This window comes from Truncatella angustata, assembly GCF_020726525.1.
Source record: "Truncatella angustata strain MPI-SDFR-AT-0073 chromosome Unknown BKA67scaffold_4, whole genome shotgun sequence".
In the NCBI taxonomy this organism is placed as follows: Eukaryota; Fungi; Ascomycota; class Sordariomycetes; order Amphisphaeriales; family Sporocadaceae; genus Truncatella; species Truncatella angustata.
Window position 1 is genome coordinate 1,083,873 of NW_025763384.1, and position 19,317 is coordinate 1,103,189.

The window sequence follows — 19,317 nt, forward strand, 5'->3', positions numbered from 1 at the left end:
TTAATGTAGGTACATACATGGTATGACTTATTGCCCCTTCTGCTATGCAAGTTGAGCATGGATTTTATTCACCTGGCCTACAGTAGCTACTTATACATGGGAATCTCAATCCCAAGGCCCCTCAAGCAATTTGTTGCCGTAGACAGTATGATGCAATGTTGCTGAACCACCCGGGCATGCAACACTAAGCACGCGTAACAAGGACAATAAGGCCAGACTGTTTGCGACAAGCAACTAAGGATGGGAAAGAGTAACTTCTCAATGGATTTTCTGGCATGAACATGAAGTCCTCCGCTTGGTGGTTTGCCATCGGGGGATGTAGGGAACCTAGCCTATTCAACATCCCAATCCGTATAGGCTATAGCCATGCAATGGAGCATTCGAGGTGGACGGCATCTCGGACCTGACGACCAAGGCAACACAATGCTTGATCTCCCGAGAGGGTAACATACAAGGCTTCCCCATGTTTCTAGCCAAGAGTGTTCACCGATGGATAAGATAGTCTGGGCATGGCATGAATCAAGTGAATGCTCGGATCTGCATGCAGACAAGCCAGCAGCCTGACACTCGTTTGTAACTACCGTGTAGCAACACATGAACAACACACGAATACGGTCTAAGCTGTAGTTGGTATTTTTCTTGATGACAATCAAGTGCTCTGTGTATGTAGCAAGCGTGTAGCCCGTGGCGGCTGCGTCTTCTGTTTTCAGTTTTCCTATCCTCCTTGCCTCCCCCTTCGGCCAGACCAGTGCACGTGCCCCTTTATTACATAAGTTACTGTACACACAAAGGTTAGAGCTTGACAATCGTACTTGTCCCAAAAGAGGAAAGGTCGGGCGCGATCGCGTACTGCATGCGTACTAACCTTAGTTATGTATGTCCGGGCAGGAGCACTAAGCCAATTCCCAGGTGCTTGTTCATTCGATAGCCGGCCGCTTCTTTTTCACTCGATTCAATCGCGACTTGGTTGGAGTTCCGCAAGCCTCGTCAACTTCATCGTCGGCCAATATTCAGCCAACCAGATCGCCGCGCGCAGGCCCCAACAGCATCATCGCATGATCCACACCCGGTAATTCCGAGTCGCTACATGTAATTCGCAATCTCTATTCACCATGGCGACCACGCAGGACAACGAGATGGCCTCCAGCGCCGCGGTTGGTGCTGGCTCGGGCTCTGCCACTGGTCCTGGCGCTGGCGCTGGCACCGCCGCTGCCTTGTCCTCAACGTCCACCGCCAAATCAGAACATTCATCCAACTCAACTCCTAAATATGGACAGGATGCGCCTGACGCGAATGCCACGCGGCTCCCCCTCCGCGACAAGGACTCCTTCGACCAGGTGCGCATCAACCAGTATATCACCCGAGACCATCTCCATGCAGCCGCCATTGTCGAGGATCAGAGACGTCTCAACGACCACAACAAGGACACGTTCAAGATGATTCAGGATTACAAGATGGTTCGTAATGAGGGCCGCCACGCATTCCCCCCGAGCAGACTATACGGTGAAGGCTATAATGGGTATGGCAACGGACGGACAGAGCTTGGCGGTCCTGCGAGGCTGCTGTATCCTCAGCAGAAGCCACGGCTTGGCAAACAAACTACACCGCCCCTCAAATGGAAGCGGAGGGACATGAAACAGCAGGCAGAACAGCACGAAGAGCTGATACCTGTGCGCCTAGATGTGGATATGGACAAGATTCGGCTGCGCGACACATTTACCTGGAACCTTCACGAGCGCTTAGCTGCGCCAGAACTGTTTGCCATGCAATTGATTGAGGATATGGGCCTCAAGCCCCCCGTCGCTCAACCAATCTACGAACAAGTCATTGTGCAGATGAAGGAGCAGCTGAATGATTTCTACCCCTTTGTCTTCTCCGATGAGGATGCCTTGGACCCAGAGTTGCCTTATTCAGCTTGGAAGAATGATGAGATGCGCGTCCTGATCAAGCTCAACATTACCATCGGACAGCTCACCTTGGTCGATCAGTTCGAATGGGACATGAACAACCCCCTAAATTCACCCGAGGAGTTCGCCACGAGCATGGCCAAGGAAATGTCTCTTAGTGGCGAGTTCGTGACGGCCATTGCACATTGCATCCGCGAACAGACACATCTTTTTGCCCGGAGTTTGTATAGCATAGGACATCCATTCGATGGGCGCCCTATAGAAGATCCTGATCTGGTGGCTGCGTTCCTGCCTTCTCCCCTGCCCACCGTATTCAGACCTCAGCAACAAGCCAAAGAATACGCGCCCTACCTTTATGAGCTCTCCGAGCAAGAATTGGAGAAGAACGAAGTAATATTTCAGCGCGAACAACGGCGGCAGAAGAGAGCAACAGTTACCCGGAGGGGTGGTCCTTCATTACCTGATCTCAAGGAGCGGCAGAGGACTATTCGTACGCTTGTGGTCTCATCTGTCCTACCTGGTGCAGCCATCAATGTCGAGGACAGCACCTTGTATAAGAGAGTCGCTGGTACTGGAGTTGGACGCAAGGGACGGGTGAGGGATGACCTGTCTGATTCGGACGATAGTGAAGATTCTTCGCCTGATTCTCCTGCAGCCGCACAGTTGCAAGGCACTGCTAGAACACGAGGAATGCGGGGTGCTGCGTCAGCTGCAGTCTCTCGTATGGCAAACATCGGCCGTTCTGAAACGCCTGAAGCGACGATACACCATCACGAAACGCGCACCTCTCGGAGATCTGGCCGCGAGTTGACCAGGGAAGCCACTGAAGAGCCACAGCACATGATCGTAACATTGCGGGTTGGAAAGGAGAAACTCAGGCAGCTCTATCGCGACCTGAAGCTGAAACAGGGCACTCCATCGGCAACCCGAACACCTTCAATGCCTCACACGCGGGCACCTAGTGCATCTGTGTCGAGTTCAATGCCACCTCCGTCTACCCCTAATGCCTCAAGCACAGCTGCAACCGTCCCGGCAAAACCTCCAGCTAATGGCGTAGCACCTGGGCAGATCAGCCGTGTGGATGCTCCGGCCCCTACGCCTACGACCCCTGTGCCCACTCCTGTAAGCCCCCTTGCCCAATTTTTGAACAGACCTAGAACCCCACAATTCCGTTATTCTAGCAGTCTCTATGATCTATGAAGGATGGTTTGAAGTCAGACACCTTCTTCCCTGTCCCTGCCCCCTCCTAGTTCACTGCAAAAGCAAACACTCACACCATCGCATAGCCTCCACCTCCTGCCTGGCTTGTTCAAGCATTAGAGGCATGGAAAGAAACGGCAGAATACGCCAATGACCAATTCGAAGGCTTGATGCGATACACTGCACTTGATGCTACCACAAATGTGCCGTGCTCAATGCCGCAGGCAGGCAACCCTATATCACCGAATATCAAGTTCTGCTTCTTACCGCGCATTCGATGTCTTGATTGCCCTGGAAAACTCTACACCCCTGGACCGGAGATGACGGCCATTAATTTTGAAGTTCACCTGAAGAACAGGGCACATAGAGAAAAGGTGCAGGCACGGTTACGTGGCGAACAACAATAGTCTCAGGACGCCAAGCTTTCAGCAGCTCTAGTGTCCACATGTCATAACCTGCTGTGTGCGGCAAGAGTGCAGCACAATGGCGGCGAGTTCTCAGCTACGTATACATAATCACTCGGGGGGTCATGACGCCTGTTCTTGCAACAACCACCTTCACACAACTGGATGGAGGCATCATTGGTTAGGCTAAAACATTTTCTACGGAGTTCGGCATCGAGGAGCGTTCGGATGGCAGTGCAGCCTGGATTGTATATCTGTTGGAGTACAGGATGTCAATGAATCATTAAAATTTCTCTACATTCTAGGCTCGCTCTCCAACCTTGATGATTAAATGGCTCTTTCTCTTGATGTTGGGAGTAGTTGCTGAAAAACTGCGAATGTTGCTCGAAATAGGAAGTCCAAACAGCTGCCTGGGCCTATCATATGAGATGAACCAGATATGCTGTCTCGTCTCCGAGAACGCTTACCCACAAGGGGTTATGGATCTGCATCGCAATGTGCTATGCAGTCCCCAAAAGAGTACTTCCGACTGACATAACCTCTAATACGTACATAAATACAACCGTCACAAACAATATTCCTACAAGTCACGACAAATGACACAAGTCAACCACACCGTTTGGCTTTCTTTACTCTTATTTCGCCTTCGCCTTCTCTCCCAGCCACCTGGTAAGTAAGACAGCCCTGGCGTCGACGAGCCGCCAGAAGACGTCGCTGACCCAGAACAGGACGAACGTGTTCACAATGGTCGCCCAGGCCGCCTTCCACACGTAAGCGTTCCAGGCCGCCGCCAGCACCACGGTCGCGACCCCTTCCTGCTGGCTGGCCGCCGCCTTCTGCTCCGCCGCCCGCCACCCCGCGAACGCCGGGTTGAGGAACTGCGTGCCGATCGTGTGGTTCACGCACCCGTGCGTCAGGTACAGCGCGTACGAGATATGCCCCAGGTACTGCGAGAACGGGTGCGTGAACATGCGCTGCAAGAGTGGCTGTGCCTGAGGCTGGGGTTGTGGTTGCAACTGCTCGATCGCCGCCGTGTTTTGCTGCTGCTGCTGCTGCTGCTGCTCTATGTCCTGTGGTGCGCGTCTCAGTCGTAATCGCCCGCCTGCGACCGCCCCAAAACAGCAGAGGAGGCGCCGGGGAGAGGGAAAGAGTGTCGCAGAGGACGTGGGCGAGTACATGAGTGCGGGGATGAACAGGATTGAGCCCGTGGCGGTCCAGAACCACTCGATGAAGTCCTCACGGCTTCTGTAGTATACCGGAACCATTTTCGTCAGGGTTATGTAGCCCGGTGACGCCGGGCCGTCCTGCTCCGGGTAGCACATGCAGTACACGGCGAGGAGGAACAAGGCTATAGTCGCCATGTGGCGGAAAAGCCTGATCGTCTTGATCTGCTTTGTGCTCTTCACCGCCGGTGTCCGCTGCCATGGCAGAGAAGACGCCTCTCCGTCGGACGGCGGGAACAGCAGGCTTATCTCTGCCAGGATCATTCCCGCACAGAACAAGGTCATGTCCATGTCACCCATCTGCGCCAGCCATATGGCGCAGGCGCCCGTGGCACCGAGGTGGATCCAGCGCCTGCACCTCGCAAAGGCAAGCAGGAGCGCAAATACCAGAACGCTCCCCTTGAACTCGATGGGTATGGTCCACAGGTGGCCGTTATACGGGGGTGAGTACAGGTTTTGCCTGCCCGATATCGCCCGGAACGGGTTGACCATGAACTGGAAGTTGATCCACCAGTGGTCCAGCTGCTGGGACAGGGTCTCCATCCTCGGCGGCGAGCCGAACCCCGTCACGTCGTGCTGGAACAGGTCCCACCGGATCATGACCAGTATCACCAGCGTCTGCACGATGATGGGCAGGTAGAGCCGGAAGGGCCGGCGGAAGAGCGACCCGGACAGAACCTCGAGTGCCCTGCCCGTCTGCCCGGCGTGGATGGTGGACAGCGTCTTGAGCGTGATGACGTAGCCCGAGATGACGAAGAACAGCGTCACCGAGGCCCGGCCCGAGTGCAGGATCCGCACGATGGGCCGCTGCAGGAACACGTTCTCGGCCGCCGGCGACCCGTACCCCTTGCGCAGGAACGGGAACCACAGGTAGTTCCAGTGGTAGACGTAGACGATGAGCGCGGCGACGCCGCGGAGCCCGTCTAGGTACGCGGTTGCGTGGAGCGGTTTCTTGTTGGCTTTCGCGTCGTTAGCCGACCTGGAAGAGCGCGAGAACAGGCTCTGGAAATATGATGGGAGAAGGAAGACGGTAAGGGCCAGTACATTGGGCATGATTCTCGACAGGATAGACGTTCTTGGCCCCGCGGAGGACCCGTCATGCGGGGATGTCGACGCTTTTCCTCTCATTCCGATAAGCCGCCGCCAGCGTGATAGTGGTTGATTGGGCTTCTCATTTGCGAGAAGCCCGGCGTCCTCGGTCGTTGTGAAATAGTCCGGGTCAATGAGTGTGTCGTCCTCGCCGGAGGACCTACGTCCGGCTTGAGACGCATCCATATTTTCGAAAAGCAGTAGTATTAAAATGAGCAGCAGAGATGAGAACGAGTCTACAGCGGCAAGCTCTACTCACCCTTCTCGGGGGGTCTCTCAAGTTGATAACGCTGCCTGTTGCACCCGTCGTGATGGGTTTGTGGCGCGAAACACATCTGGCGACCCAGACTGTCAAACTATAATTTGCCCCCAGGTCATCACAAGATTAATCTACCTTGACACACGTTAAGACAGTGATTCTCTCTACGCGCCATCGTGGCCAGTTTGAGAATAATGTCTGGTTCTTATTGTACGTCTGCGCTCTCGACAAACAGGATCCCACTCCTTTGAGAATCCGCACATCGCTGCATAGGGGTGAAGTTGAATTTGTGAATTTGTGAATCTCAATGCATAGGACAAGAGTTCTGTGATGTTTATTGGTCGTATACCACGATAAGCTGTTATGTGTGTGGGGGTGACAGCGGCATGTCTTACACCAAGCGCAGAATCCTGAGACATTGTGCCAAAATTCCATGCGCTTCGTGCTGTTCACACTTTGGGGTCAGAAACCAGTAAAATTAATGACCAAGTCCGTGAGATGGCGAAAGACCTTGGCTTACGATGATCACATGAGGCGCATTGAGACCGGTGCGACTTTGACCTCGAGAGCGGATATTAAGTACGGTATACGTAATTCGGCATTTTGATTGCACTACTCGACGTCCAGGGATTAACTTCTTAGCCTCTGGTAAATTGCATTAAGTGGACATATGTACAGTATTGTTTTGTAACCTTGATTCATAGATCCTAATTAGTGAAACAGTCATGGTCTTTGACAGAATATCCCGCCACTTCTTGTCGCGCTGTCCGTATCTGCCTTGAGAAACACGACACAAGGCATTTGCACACCGATCCTTCCGCAGTTTTCTGCCTGGTTGTTGGTGTTCTATCTTGAGTGGGTATCTGTAAGGTTCTCGACTACTGAGCGGTGCCTTTCGGGAATCTTAAGGGAAATCCTTTTCAAACCGACTTGCACTCAAGTTTTAGAAGCTCTAGGTGTCTTAAGAAGTTATGCAATAACTCGTTTCGAGTGAAAAAATTGTGAAGCGGTAGTACGTTAACTCGACACATGAGCTTTAACACTATGTAGTCTGTAAGAGCATGTGTAGACTGTAAGAGCATGTGTAGATTGCAGGTAATTGTACATGTAAATCAATAGGTGATGATATTATGGATACGCCTGGCGTTCACAATTTTGACTTTTCCAAGGCACTATCCATCCTCTTGCCTTCGTCGTCTTGTTCTTCAACGGTTAAATCAGGTAACTTTGTCGGCATGATCCGTCTCGGCGTCGAACCAGGAACAAGTGCGTATTTTGAGAAATCAGAGATACCAGCATCAGTCCTGAGGAAATCTTCGTCCAGCTCTAGTCTGCCGTTGACACTCTCGGCCGGAGCCTCTAGCATGGCCAACACCGCATCAGAGAAGATAGTGGCCTTCCTGAGATCGCGTGCCTCACCCGGGTTCTTCTCCGTCATCTTCTTCGTCGCGCCGCTTTCGATAGCGGCGGCGGGCCAAATACTCGTGATCGCCATTTCCCCAAGCCCTTGCCTCTGGAAGTCCATCGCCAGGCCCTTGGTCAAGACGCTCATGCCCACCTTGCCCATGGCGTAGGCCGTCTTGCCCCTGAAGAACCGGGAATAGATCGGCGGGCTCACGACGATGATCCGGCCCCGCTTGTGCTTCTTGAGATGCGGCAGGGCTGCTTGAACTGCGCCGTAGAGGCCCTCGATGTTCACACGCTGCATTAGCTGGAATCTTTTCATGGGCGTGTCCTCGACGGATGCCCACCAGATGGCGCCAGAGTTGTAGACTAGCACATCGAGACGACCGTAGGTCTCTATCGTCTTGGTGATGAGGGCTTCGATGCTTGCATAGTCCCGAGTGTCGACAGAGATAGCTACCGCATCTCCTCCAGATTCTAGGATCTCCCGCGTCACGGTCGAGATTGTCGACTCGGGAGAGTTGGGGTCTGGTGGGAATGGTGTAACTTTCGCTGCATCACTTGTAGACTTCGCGGCAACCACAACTTCCGGGTTTTAGTTCACGATAGTCATAGACCTATTGATTTTGAGCTCACCCGCATATTGACTTTTGGCAAGGTCAATGGCGATCTGCCGCCCGATACCCCTGGAGGCTCCGACGACGAGGGCAACTCTCTTCTCATCCATTGCTACGCTTCAACAATGGCTACACTCCCGAGGTAATCGATCGCATATATACATGATATAGAGGGAGGGATCCCTTAATGCTAACGCTGGCTGGAGGTCTAGGTAATATGCGCCGAAGCTTTCGGCAGGTGATGATGGATCACTAATCGAGCTGCCCGGAGTTTAGGTGGGGCCGTGCTGCCGGCAACCGAGGCTCTTCTCCAGCACGACCCCTGGTGATGACACAATAGGACTCAAGACTCCTCAGTTCGACCAGTGGTACTATCAAAACCTCTAGCACGCCATCGAAGCCGTAACTTTCAAAGATAACTCAACTACTTTCCAGTCACAAGTCCGTTTCCTGGTTTACCACCGATTTGATAAGCGTGGGGTCAGTGGCGCTCACTACCGTACAATATCCTAACAGCCGAACCCCCCCCCCCCCCCCCCCCCCCCAGCTGAGCCTTGACCATGACTGGCCGAATTGAGATTTACCTGGACATTGGTGAGCCCGAACAGTCCGAGTAGACGTGCGTGATAGGCTGATGATAAGTAAATAGTATCCTTCTACAGCTATGTAGCCTTCAAGCAGCTCCTCGACACTAGGTCGCTTTTGGAAGCTCACGGAGTACAAGTAGAGTAAGCCATTCTATGAATAATATTTTGCGCGTGTGCTGATGTATATACAGCATCAAGCCTTTCTTTCTCGGCGGTATTATGGCTGCTTCAGGTAGGTCGTCATCATTTCTAAGTCCTACAGTGCTTTATATACTATGACCTGACTACCGGTAACTTGCATGGGGCTTGTACACTACTCGTGCTGGAGCTCATGCAACGGGCTACTCTTTTGTTATTTATTTGCCAGTTTCTTATAATACCGGATACGGATATTCTTAAGAATTCCGTAGAGATTGTTTAGTAATCTTTCTGGAGATTATCTGTCAGGAATCCTCGAGAGTCTACTGAGTTTGCTTGAACGGGATATCTCCGCAATCAATGCAGAACGGAGACAAAAGAAGAAGAAGAAGAAGAAGAAGAAGAAGAAGAAGAAGAAGAAGAAGAAGAAGAAGAAGAAGAAGAAGAAGAAGAAGAAAAAAAAACCCCCCTTTTTTGAGGCTGCATACACTTAATCGAAGACCAACAAAAAGCTGATTCGTCGTGCAGGAAACAGACCACCATGGACCGTACCAGCGAAAGCCAAGTACGGTAGCCTCGATGCAGACCGCACCCAGCACGCCGTCGGTCTCCCAGACATCTCTCCTCCTGAAGACCTGATGGCGGTGTCTCGCACGATGCTTCCGCTGAGGGCCCTGCACTATATCAAGGCAACGTATTCGCTCGAGGCATATCTAACGACCTGGCATTACTTCCTGCACCTGTTCTGGGGCCCGCCGAAACGCAACCTCTGCGAGGCCGCGGAGTTGGCCAAGGCGCTGGCCGAGGTACGGAGTGGTTTCGGTGGCGCAAGCGAGAAGCAAAGCTCGCAGCCACTGTTCTCGAATCATGATGTTGAGAATATATTAAAGGCAACAGGTGAAGCCAAGTGGAAGGCCGAGTTGAAGACCACGGTAGAAGAAGCTCTCGAGCGAGGCGCTTTTGGAGCGCCTTGGCTCTGGGTCACGAACGACCAAGGGAAGAGCGAGCCGTTCTTTGGGACTGATCGGTGAGTGCATATTTCTTCTCCTTCTTCTTCTCGTTCCTCTTCTTCTTCTTTTTCTTCCCCCCAAAGTCCGTTGAGACGCAGAGGTACAATGTAGACTGAATGGCTAACGGAATCAAGATGGCACTTTGTTTATGAATTTTTGGGGCTGCCATATCAGAAGTCCTACCTCCTCGGACCGGATGGCAAGGCGAAGCTCTGAATTTTTTTCGGTCTGACAGCTTTGTTTTATCTGTGCAATGCGCCCTCTGCAAACACGGTGAAGCGCTGATTGATGATAAAAAATCAGTGATGATAAAAAATCAGAGATGATCATAGTGTTTCTATAAACTATAATGATAGCACTGTTGAATGTAGCTCTCGAAAGATGTTACAATATGTCAGGATACGATGCCAATTCCTTTGCTCCCACAATCCTGGCCAGACAGTTCTTTCTGCCAGACGGAGCAAGTATATTGATAGCGATGCGCGTGACGAGATTGTTACATGGTTATATAAATCTCATGTTACGAAGCCCAGTGTGACCCGAAAGACGACCACCCGAGACTATGCGATGCAGATCACCCGCGAATGTACGTCATACGCAGCCCCACCAGCCCCGGCGGGCAGTGGAAACAGGGTCTTCGTGAGGTCAACGGCGCAGCTCATATTTGATGCGTGATAGTGAAAATCCACCTTTATGATACCTTTCGATAAGCTTGTTCTTGAGGTGCACGTAATATAACCGATTCCTAACAAAAATCTGTTAATATCGCCGTCTCGCAACAGAAAGCAACTGATACGGCACGCCCACGCCCACCCCCCAGGAAGGCAACAACCCCCCGGAAAAAGGACAGTCAAACGCAGAACCATGGCCGACGGCGAGCAGAAGCCTATCCCGCAGTCAGAGGCCATCGAGGGCTCGGGGGAGCTCTCGGAGAAGGCCAAGTCCAAATGGGGCACCAAGGACAAGCTGATGAAGGACCTGACGGCCAAGCTCGAGGAGTCCAAGGACGCGGAGGTGCAGGCGACCCAGCTGCGCGAGCAAGCCGAGAAGCTCGCCGAGGAGAATCCCGAGGAGGCCGAGAAGCTGCGGGCGCAGGCCGGTGAGCTGGAGCAGAAGGCGAAGAAGCTGATCAAGCAGGCGTCGCGGCGTGAGTACTGTTTTTTTCTTCCCTTTTTTTTTCTTCCTCTTTTTTTTTCTTCCTCTTTTTTTTTGTTGTCAGTCTACCTCGTGTCGCTGCACTGGTAGCGAGTAGTTCTTATGCTGAATAATTATCAGTGCAAAATGGTGCGTTTCAGGGTGGTGCGGCGGGCGCAGGTATCGGCGCGGGCGTCGCTGGTGGTCTGGGGACGGTGATAGGAAGCATCGTGGGCGGCGTAGCGGCGATACCAACGACGGGGCTTGGCATCCTGATCGGTGCCGGTACGGGAGCGATTCACGGACCGTGGGTAAGTCACATTCCTTGTATCGGCGGTAGGGTTCGAGGAACTAATCGTGGCAGGTCAAACTAGTGCAGGATACCGTGAAAGAGGAAGAGGAAAAAGGAGAAGGAGAAGGAGAGGAAAGTGGTAGTGATTCGGAAAAGTGATTCATAGTTGGCAAGGCGCCTATTCGTTGGATTCCACGGTGGCATGTTGACAGGTACATATTATGCATAGCGAGAGAATATGAGTTTTTTTTCCAGTTCTTGTTCTAATAGCCATGGGTATCTTGTGAGTGAAATGTTGAGAAAAATACAGGACCAGTAAAACGCCTTGCCTTTTGCATGTCATCCGTTTGACCGAGTGTCGGACCATAGTTTATCAATGATCTGGAAGACTGCTGTCACGTCTTGACGAACGGAATCATCAAACCTTGCGCCCAGCCTCTGCTGAATCTTGTCCGGATGCCATCGAACTCGTTCCTCCTTCAGCTTGGCCAGAAACTCCTTCTCACCTATCGCGAGGGGGTCGAGGCCGTTGATCAAGAAGTCCCTGACATTTTCGCTGCTGATGTCCGCTCTGCTGCCTCCTGCTACTGGCCAGCTCATGGTCTCGACATGGCCGTCCCACTCGGACCAGGCTTGAAGGTAGGCATCCCACCTTGACCTCCAGCCCTTTCGTTTTCTTCTCTCGTCACCACGCCGAAGACTATCTTCCATTTCCTTGGTGAGCTTATGCGCTTCTTTCTGCTTGTCCTCTTTCTGCCTCTCCTGCTCTTGGCGCCTCGCTCGTTCCTCGAGCAGCCCCTGGTGGGTCTTCTCCCACATCTTCTGTCGGACGTAGGCAGCGTACTCGTCGTCGTCCATCTGCTCGAGCTCGCCCTGGGGTCCAGATCTCTGGTTGGAGTATAGGTGTACGGGTTGGCCGTAGACGCCCTCCCAGTACGCAGCGCCTTCGTCGTCGGCCATGGCGTCGAAGAGCGACTCGCGAAAAGCCGTTTCGGGACTCAGTGGGGGTGGTCCATGTGGGTTCGGCGGCGTAGGCGAGCGGGTGCGCGGGCGGTCGCGTCGCCTCTTATGTCTATGGTGGTGGTGATGGTGCCTGTGGCGGCGGGAACTGGTGTGCTCATCACGGTCGCTGTCGTGGCCATCATCACGTTCTCCATCGCGACGCTTTGTCGATGAGCGGTGCGAGGCTTCCTTGCCATGGTCGTCGTAATCCCGTTGGCGGTGTCGTGATGAGCGACGGGATCGACGGCTCGACTTGAAACGGAACTTTGAGGATTTGTGGTGGTTTTCGGTATACTCTGGTGCGGCACCGTCACCTGTGGCTAGCGGAGTGGCCGTGGAGCGGCGCGGTGATACAGAGACGGGTTGTTCGGGTGCAGCGTTGTGCTCCTCATGTGTGGAAGTCGGGGGCGGCTCTTCAGGGTTGTAAGCTGACAATATATGCCGCCGCTTGGGCGACGATGGCTCTGTTGTCATGTCCGCAGTAGCATCATATGTGGTGGTTACCGGGGGCCACGACGGTGCCGCTCGTGACTCGTCGAGATTGCGGCTGGGTATGGGATTTGGGAAAACCCCCTCCAGGATACGGCGGGGAGAGACGGGATGGGACGAAATACAATGCGATGCGATGCGCCGCGATGCGCCCCGACGCGATACGATGGGATACAATGCAATGGAGTGCCAAATGACGGAGGGCGGAAGGTGGAAGGCGGGATGGGAATGGGTGGGGGACCCCTGGAAAAATCCCCGATAAGGCTCCAAGAATTAACTGATTTTAATCAACCTTATCGATCCGTGCTTGCAGCTGGGGAAGCTTCGAAGCTTGTTACAGTACCTGCCCGTAGGCTCGCTCTCGTGCAATGCCAACGCCAATTCCAACTCCAATTTCAATTCCAGTTCCATCCACCCAATCCAATACCCCTCGCCAGTCCTGTCGCATAACCCACTGCTATTGCCAACCCTAGCAAATCGATTGATTGGCCACACTTCTCGTTGCCAGCATCATGAGCAAACCAGGCCTCTCGTTTGGTCTAAACCTGGCCAAGAAGCCCGGCGCAAAGCCAGCGCCCTCCAAACCAAAGCCGCGGACCGCTTTTGGCACCGCATTCGGCGGTGCAGACGAATCCGACTCGGATCATGACGAGCCGGAACAAAATCCATTCACCAAGCCAACCTCAAAACAAAAACACCGCGCCCCCGCGCCCCCGACCGCACCACCCAGGCCCAAGAAGCCTCAAACCTCCGTCTACGGTGACCTGTCCTCCGCCCTTGAGTCCCGCAAGAATGCAGAAGCTGCCGAGGAGCTCGACCCCTCTGTCTACGATTACGATGGCGTCTACGACTCCATGAAGCCCGAGAACAAGGCCACCCAACAAGACCAGGACCGCCGCCCAAAGTACATGAAGAACCTCATAGCTTCTGCCGCAGTCAGGAAGCGCGACGCCTTGATCGCCGAGGAGAAAAAGATTGCACGGGAGCGGGAGGCCGAGGGCGACGAATTCGCGGATAAGGACAAATTCGTCACCGAAGCCTACAAGCAGCAACAGGAGGAGAATCGCAAACTAGAAGAGGAAGAAAAGCGCCGCGAGGAAGACGAAGCGAAGAAGAACAAGGGTGGCGGCATGGCCGCGTTTTACAAGGACATGCTCAACAGGGGGGATCAACGGCATGCCGAAATGATGAAGGCCGCTGAAGAGCGGGCGAGGAATGGGCCCCAGGAGACCGACAACCACGACGCGGGGGAGGAGAGGCCGGCAAGCACGGCGGAAAGGGCAAAGGAGATCAATGCGAAAGGCGGCTCCATTGCAATCAACGAGGATGGAGAAGTGGTGGACAAGCGGGAACTCCTCAAGGGTGGCCTGAATCTAGTCGCAAAGAAGAAGCCCGACGTTCGTCAGGAAGACCCAAGACCAGAACGGAGGGAAGACCGCGACGTGAGAGGCGCTTTCCAGCCCGGTGGCAAGCAGGCCATGCGCGAACGACAATCTCGCATGATGGAAGCGCAGCTGGCACAGGCACTCAAGAGATCTCTAGAAGAGGAGGAAGATGAGCGGCAGAAGGTCGAGCGCGCCTCGAAAAGCCGAAAGACCGAATCAGATATTTCGAGTGCCAAGGAACGGTATTTGGCCCGAAAAAGGGCTGCCGAAGAGGCAAAAAAGATGGGCTCTTAGTCGAATTTTGATACCATTTATACACCTGCTTTTGCAGTTGGACTCCTGACGATGGGCCTTTCCTGCCCAAAGCAGTCACGACTTTGCTTGTACAAGTGATAATACACTCTATACCCCCGGCGCACATGCTGTTTCTATACCCCCCCGAGGCCACCAGGCCCCCCTTCAGCCATAGTTTGTACACAATTGATATCATACACTGCCAACTATAGAGTTAAAATATAGTCAATATGCAGAGAAAGAGGCGATCGGTTTTGTAGGTCGCGATTTCGTTGTTCCACGTCTAGTCTCCCCGCTGTATCCGGCTGATGTATGTGGTGCTGACCTGATTCCATGCCGACATGTACTTTTCCATACACTGAGTGAAGCAGGTCTGTTCGCCGCTCGATAAGGAAGAACCGGGCTTGGGGACGCATTTCTGGAAGCAGTGGTCGTTGATTTTCTGCACAAAGTTAGCCTGGATGCTGCTGGAGCAAGCTGTGGTCCATGGGAGGGAGCTCCATACCTCGATCAACTCCCGGGCATTGGTCATGACATATTGCTGGCGGACCTGCTTGATAACCTCTTGTTTAACGCTTTCCGAGTCCATCTTGGCGAGAATGTGAGTTCGATTGGAGTTTGGAGAACGGCGAGGCGTGCGTATGTGAAGAAGTAACCGACGAGAGCTTGCAGCCTAAATGACCTTGTATTTTGTCTAAACCTTCTCGACCTGGAGATGTCATTGATGTCAAGGCTAAGATTATTTCTTTAGCGCAAGGCTTGGACGGAGTCTACCTCCGGTACGGAGTACCACTAACTTACACACATATGTAGTAACAGCCTCAATCAAGCCTCAAGCCTCAAGCCTCAAGCCTCAAGAGCTGCTGCTCTTGGTGCTTTCACTGCTCTGCCAACTTTATGCTGGCCCATAGTTTTGGTGCGCTAGCCCCACCTGAAAAGCAGGGGTAGCTCTCATGAAACGAAAGCTCGCAAGCTGGCCACTTTGAACTTTTGGGAGAAGGGGTCCGTTATGCTTAACTGAATATGTATGCCGAAAGCACACTGAGACACAACTCATGAGGTGGCAGCATGCTGAACTTTGTAAAACATTGAATGACAGGCGATTTATATATCGAGGACACCGGAGATCAAGAACCAATAATAGAAAGTTACTGTCAACCTGCTCTTCCCGCGAGATTTGACCACCAGTGTTACGTTGAACGGTGCCATGAAGAAGTGCGGTCCCGTTGACTTCCAGTAGTGAATTATCTGGGATAATTGCAATTATTCCTTCCCTCCCGGAGCGCCCTGCAGCACGAGAAGGCCAGCAACTCTCTTCTGGCAGCACACGACCCTGTCCAGTTTGCACAACGCAACTACAGGCCTTTTGCGCCGTTACGACACATGCCCAGACCATAATTTCTTTTGACCTCTTTTTTCGACAAACCCCATACATTCCCTTCGATTCTGTTTCGCGCATATTTCTTAACTCTTATTTCTCACTACCCACCACGTCTGGAAGATGAGGTGGCTCACAGGACTGTCGACCTTATGGTTGGCGGCGACTGCTGCCAGCGGAGCCGTCAGCCACGACGATGATGGCAACGTGCGAAGCATTTCGGTGAGTCTCGACGCCCATCTGTGTCACCCTGGAGCACTTCCTCTGACCCTATATAGCTGCGTACACATACGCTTCAGCAACCCTACCTCGACTCGGATATGGCCAGCCGATGGTATGACTTTGGGGGCGACACGCTTGTTCGAACCGACTCGTATGTGTGCCACGCAGCACAGAGCAAAGCAAAGCAAAGCAGAGCACCAAGATGCATGAAAACTAACCTATACACAGATACATCCGCTTGACGTCGGATCGACCTTCGCAAAACGGTTGGCTGTTCTCCAGAGTGCCCCTGACTGCCACGAACTGGGAAATCGAGGTCGAGTTCAAGGTTCACGGACACAACCAGCTATACGGCGATGGCTTCGCCATGTGGCTCACGAAAGAGCGCGGGGAGCTCGGTCCTGTCTTCGGACACAAGGATAACTTTGAGGGTCTAGGTCTCTTCGTCGATACTTACAAGAACAACCGCCCGGGTGTCGTCTTTCCCTACGTCATGGCCATGATCGGCGATGGCAAGACCAGCTACAACAAGAACAACGACGGAAAGGACACGGAGTTTGCTGGCTGCTCTGCTCGAGGACTCCGACACGCGAGCGTACCCACCAAGCTACGATTGACCTACTTCCAGGACAAGTCGCTCAAGCTGGAGTTGCAGTACAAGAGCGAAGACGAGTGGGCGCTCTGTTTCGAGACCGACCAGCCCCCAGCGATTCCATCCGTGACCTACCTCGGATTCAGCGCCGAGACGGGCGAGCTAAGTGACAACCACGATATCATCTCGGTCAAGGCAAAGAACCTCTACACACCGGGTGGCAGCCAGACTGGCAAGTCGTCTCCCGGCAGCGGCAACCGGGGCAGAAAGAACAAGCCTCTTGGCAGCAACAACAACAAGAAGAGCGGTGGCTGGGGATGGTTCCTCTTCAAGTTCCTCGTCTTTGGCATGGTTGTGGCTGGTGGCTACGTTGGCTTCACTGCTTACCGCACCAGCAAGAGGAGGACGCACAGATTCTAAAGGGCCTGTTGAGCCGCGTCCGCAGGGATTGGGTCTTGTGATTTCTGGCGTATGCCCACACCCCAGAATCGGGGACGAATCGTATATACCATCTGCATCGAACGGGATAATTTACTTGTGACGCGGACTAGTCACGCCTCATGATCGTGTTGCTTAGGTTTTAAGATGGACTGGCGTAAGGATGTGTATTGATATTTGTTCGATATGTCAAAAGTTTGTTGTTTCTTGCGGCTTTGAAGATATTGTCATCTATGAGCCGCTGCCCATGTCCAAGTGACTTGGCACGAAGCCGTAAAACGACACTTTCTGATTGGTCTATTTGGGGTTCATCTGTACTGGCCCAAGCATAAAGCAATGTCTAAACTTGATACCAAACCTGTTGATTCATCGAGAGATGCTTACTACATATGACTGATTGAAATGTAACCCAACCAGCTTTCTGGTGGTCGAGCTATGGTTCAAGGTGTCAACACACTAAGCAATGGCTAATTGTCCAATAGTAGAAGACTATGACGCATTCATCCAGGAAGTTGGCCATTGTTACCCCACAAAGGTCAAGGGCTTCCCTTAGCTGATAATGTATAGGCAGAGAAATCATGAAAAAATATGGAAATTACAAGAAGGCATACATATATATATATATATATATATATAACTTATATACCTTTAAATATAGGCTGTGTGGAAATTTGAGTCTATGCTGTACGAGCGGCAAGGTTGCCGAAACACGTGTAATATGTCATCCACGAAGTATAAACCTCATGGACAAGCCGCCTTCAAACCTAACTAACCTTAGAGTGTCAATTGGCATCCACCGGTTGCCGTCACTACCATGCGTTGTCCTAGTGTTGGACGGAGTTTGATCATTTGTCAAATTCTGTACATATGTAAATGAAGAGAGCCCTTGACCGCAACAGTTGCGGCCCATTGCGGATGCCAAACCCTTTGGCAGGAAGCAGGCGGTTGCACACCGACTCGATATAGCAAGTGCGAGAGCGAGCTGAAAAAGGATCATCGCAGCCAGTTTTCCCATACACTGCGGCCTTTCTAGTCTTGGAGAAGCAATATTCATGGTTTCGGCCCCATCTTTCTCAAGCCCGCCTGCAACCTACATACTGTTACCTTTTGGGCGCCGTCTTTGACCCCGCGGCTCTCGCAACGTGAAGCGCTGGATCCTTGTCGTTTCCTTCCCAGCCCACTGCGACCATCTGCTCTTAATTAGATCTTGGGTTGCGGTTACAACATCGAGATGAACCCCACCCTGTGCGATCCATCGCTCAGTTGTCTGTTGTGCCATTGTCCATCCTGAAGTGCTGCGACATGCTTTGCCGTATTGAACTTGAACTTACACCGAACACTCCCTAGCTCTGGCCGCGACTGAGAGACTCACAGGCTACGGAACCTTAATCGACCTTCGCATGCTTTCATCCACCCCTCCTCTCTTGATACCGTAGCATAACCTATCCTCCTCTATCCATTCAGGCCCTCCGACTTTGTGCCAATTTTCAACAAGTGAAGGTCATCCTACAGTATCTCATACCGAGCCATCCAATCTGCCTTGAGGCACTGCGAATATTTCCATCGACGTCGAGGTGACCAGAAGCCAGCTTGAACCGCGCCAGTTATTAGTTCACGAACTTACGCCCAGTCACCCCTCTTTGAGCTAACCTACGCAATCCCTTGCCTTCATTTCCTCCAAGGGCAAAGAAAGGGCGGCGGACAACCTGCAACGCTTCAATTGACTCTGACGTATGCACTGGAGCTGAATCTCTTTGTATCAAAGCTCTTTCTTGGCCAGCCGCAAGCAATTGCGTCGCCCACGACCCATCAGCATTAGCACATTCAACTGCGGTTAGTGCATCTACAACTGGCTATCTGGCCTGCCCCCGTATTCGTGGTCACATAACTGATCCATGAGTCGCCGCAGACTCGTCGCGATCACCAGTCAAGGTCCCTAGAACACTTATTCACCGGAATGCTCTGTCCTTGAGCACTGCCTACTCACCCAGTTCAACCCCCGCAGCGAGCAACGAGTCTGCAGACGAAGCAACAGATTGTCACTAGCTTGAAGGTTGTGCTCGGAAACCGTAGCCGGCATCGCGTTCCTGCTGCGTAAGTGTTGGAGAACTCTACAGTCCATCTCCACGGAACAACACAAGGGGTCATTTCCCTTCGAATACCCTCAAAATTATATCACATGCCATCCTTAGGCTTCCTCAAGAAGAAGCGGACGAGGGAGGACAAGACCGATCACTCATCTAGCCAGCCCAC

General features: G+C 52.7%; 9 protein-coding genes across 9 annotated transcripts; 5 read left to right on the forward strand and 4 right to left on the reverse strand.

Moving 5' to 3' along the window:
- Positions 1-1,136: 1,136 nt before the first annotated feature.
- Positions 1,137-3,514, forward strand: BKA67DRAFT_516936 (uncharacterized protein; the record flags this gene model as incomplete). The annotated part of the gene is made up of 2 exons (XM_046097865.1): positions 1,137-3,029; positions 3,194-3,514. The coding sequence occupies 2 exons, from the start codon at positions 1,137-1,139 to the stop codon at positions 3,512-3,514; spliced, it is 2,214 nt and encodes a 737-aa protein (XP_045958286.1).
- A 632-nt stretch (positions 3,515-4,146) lies between these two features.
- On the reverse strand, positions 4,147-5,787 carry BKA67DRAFT_658351 (acyltransferase 3; the record flags this gene model as incomplete). Its single annotated transcript, XM_046107266.1, has 1 exon — positions 4,147-5,787. The coding sequence occupies one exon, from the start codon at positions 5,785-5,787 to the stop codon at positions 4,147-4,149; it is 1,641 nt and encodes a 546-aa protein (XP_045958287.1).
- A 1,017-nt stretch (positions 5,788-6,804) lies between these two features.
- Positions 6,805-8,426, reverse strand: BKA67DRAFT_563968 (short chain dehydrogenase). Its single transcript, XM_046102688.1, has 2 exons — positions 8,123-8,426; positions 6,805-8,071 (listed from the first exon to the last, which is right to left on the reverse strand). The coding sequence occupies exons 1-2, from the start codon at positions 8,211-8,213 to the stop codon at positions 7,230-7,232; spliced, it is 933 nt and encodes a 310-aa protein (XP_045958288.1). The 5' UTR covers positions 8,214-8,426; the 3' UTR covers positions 6,805-7,229.
- Positions 8,427-8,644: 218 nt separating this feature from the next.
- Positions 8,645-10,453, forward strand: BKA67DRAFT_563970 (thioredoxin-like protein). Its single transcript, XM_046102689.1, has 5 exons — positions 8,645-8,697; positions 8,753-8,831; positions 8,882-8,922; positions 9,357-9,855; positions 9,973-10,453. Exons 1-5 carry the CDS (start codon positions 8,664-8,666, stop codon positions 10,052-10,054), a joined length of 735 nt encoding a protein of 244 aa, XP_045958289.1. The 5' UTR covers positions 8,645-8,663; the 3' UTR covers positions 10,055-10,453.
- On the forward strand, positions 10,454-11,510 carry BKA67DRAFT_563974 (uncharacterized protein). Its single transcript, XM_046102690.1, has 3 exons — positions 10,454-10,985; positions 11,114-11,283; positions 11,337-11,510. The coding sequence occupies exons 1-3, from the start codon at positions 10,703-10,705 to the stop codon at positions 11,421-11,423; spliced, it is 540 nt and encodes a 179-aa protein (XP_045958290.1). The 5' UTR covers positions 10,454-10,702; the 3' UTR covers positions 11,424-11,510.
- BKA67DRAFT_563975 (uncharacterized protein) lies at positions 11,511-13,008 on the reverse strand. The gene has a single exon (XM_046102691.1). It carries the CDS (start codon positions 12,738-12,740, stop codon positions 11,604-11,606), a length of 1,137 nt encoding a protein of 378 aa, XP_045958291.1. The 5' UTR covers positions 12,741-13,008; the 3' UTR covers positions 11,511-11,603.
- A 259-nt stretch (positions 13,009-13,267) lies between these two features.
- On the forward strand, positions 13,268-14,434 carry BKA67DRAFT_535366 (coiled-coil domain-containing protein 55-domain containing protein; the record flags this gene model as incomplete). The annotated part of the gene is made up of 1 exon (XM_046100006.1): positions 13,268-14,434. The coding sequence occupies one exon, from the start codon at positions 13,268-13,270 to the stop codon at positions 14,432-14,434; it is 1,167 nt and encodes a 388-aa protein (XP_045958292.1).
- A 283-nt stretch (positions 14,435-14,717) lies between these two features.
- On the reverse strand, positions 14,718-15,023 carry BKA67DRAFT_516742 (mitochondrial import inner membrane translocase subunit TIM13; the record flags this gene model as incomplete). The annotated part of the gene is made up of 2 exons (XM_046097846.1): positions 14,718-14,876; positions 14,940-15,023. 2 exons carry the CDS (start codon positions 15,021-15,023, stop codon positions 14,718-14,720), a joined length of 243 nt encoding a protein of 80 aa, XP_045958293.1.
- A 912-nt stretch (positions 15,024-15,935) lies between these two features.
- Positions 15,936-17,046, forward strand: BKA67DRAFT_517124 (concanavalin A-like lectin/glucanase domain-containing protein; the record flags this gene model as incomplete). Its single annotated transcript, XM_046097875.1, has 3 exons — positions 15,936-16,034; positions 16,091-16,185; positions 16,263-17,046. The coding sequence occupies 3 exons, from the start codon at positions 15,936-15,938 to the stop codon at positions 17,044-17,046; spliced, it is 978 nt and encodes a 325-aa protein (XP_045958294.1).
- Positions 17,047-19,317: the final 2,271 nt, after the last annotated feature.

Bases quoted from the DNA above. Each gene is read 5' to 3' on its own strand.
- BKA67DRAFT_563968 (XM_046102688.1), bottom strand. From the start codon at position 8,213: ATGGATGAGAAGAGAGTTGCCCTCGTCGTCGGAGCCTCCAGGGGTATC. The intron at 8,072-8,122 runs GTGAGCTCAAAA...AAAACCCGGAAG, and splicing joins TGCCAAAAGTCAATATGCGG to TTGTGGTTGCCGCGAAGTCT.
- BKA67DRAFT_563970 (XM_046102689.1), top strand. From the start codon at position 8,664: ATGACTGGCCGAATTGAGATTTACCTGGACATTG. The intron at 8,832-8,881 runs GTAAGCCATTCT...ATGTATATACAG, and splicing joins GCTCACGGAGTACAAGTAGA to CATCAAGCCTTTCTTTCTCG. The intron at 9,856-9,972 runs GTGAGTGCATAT...AACGGAATCAAG, and splicing joins CCGTTCTTTGGGACTGATCG to ATGGCACTTTGTTTATGAAT.
- BKA67DRAFT_563974 (XM_046102690.1), top strand. From the start codon at position 10,703: ATGGCCGACGGCGAGCAGAAGCCTATCCCGCAGTCAGAGGCCATCGAG. The intron at 10,986-11,113 runs GTGAGTACTGTT...AATAATTATCAG, and splicing joins GATCAAGCAGGCGTCGCGGC to TGCAAAATGGTGCGTTTCAG. The intron at 11,284-11,336 runs GTAAGTCACATT...TAATCGTGGCAG, and splicing joins GAGCGATTCACGGACCGTGG to GTCAAACTAGTGCAGGATAC.
- BKA67DRAFT_563975 (XM_046102691.1), bottom strand. From the start codon at position 12,740: ATGACAACAGAGCCATCGTCGCCCAAGCGGCGGCATATATTGTCAGCT.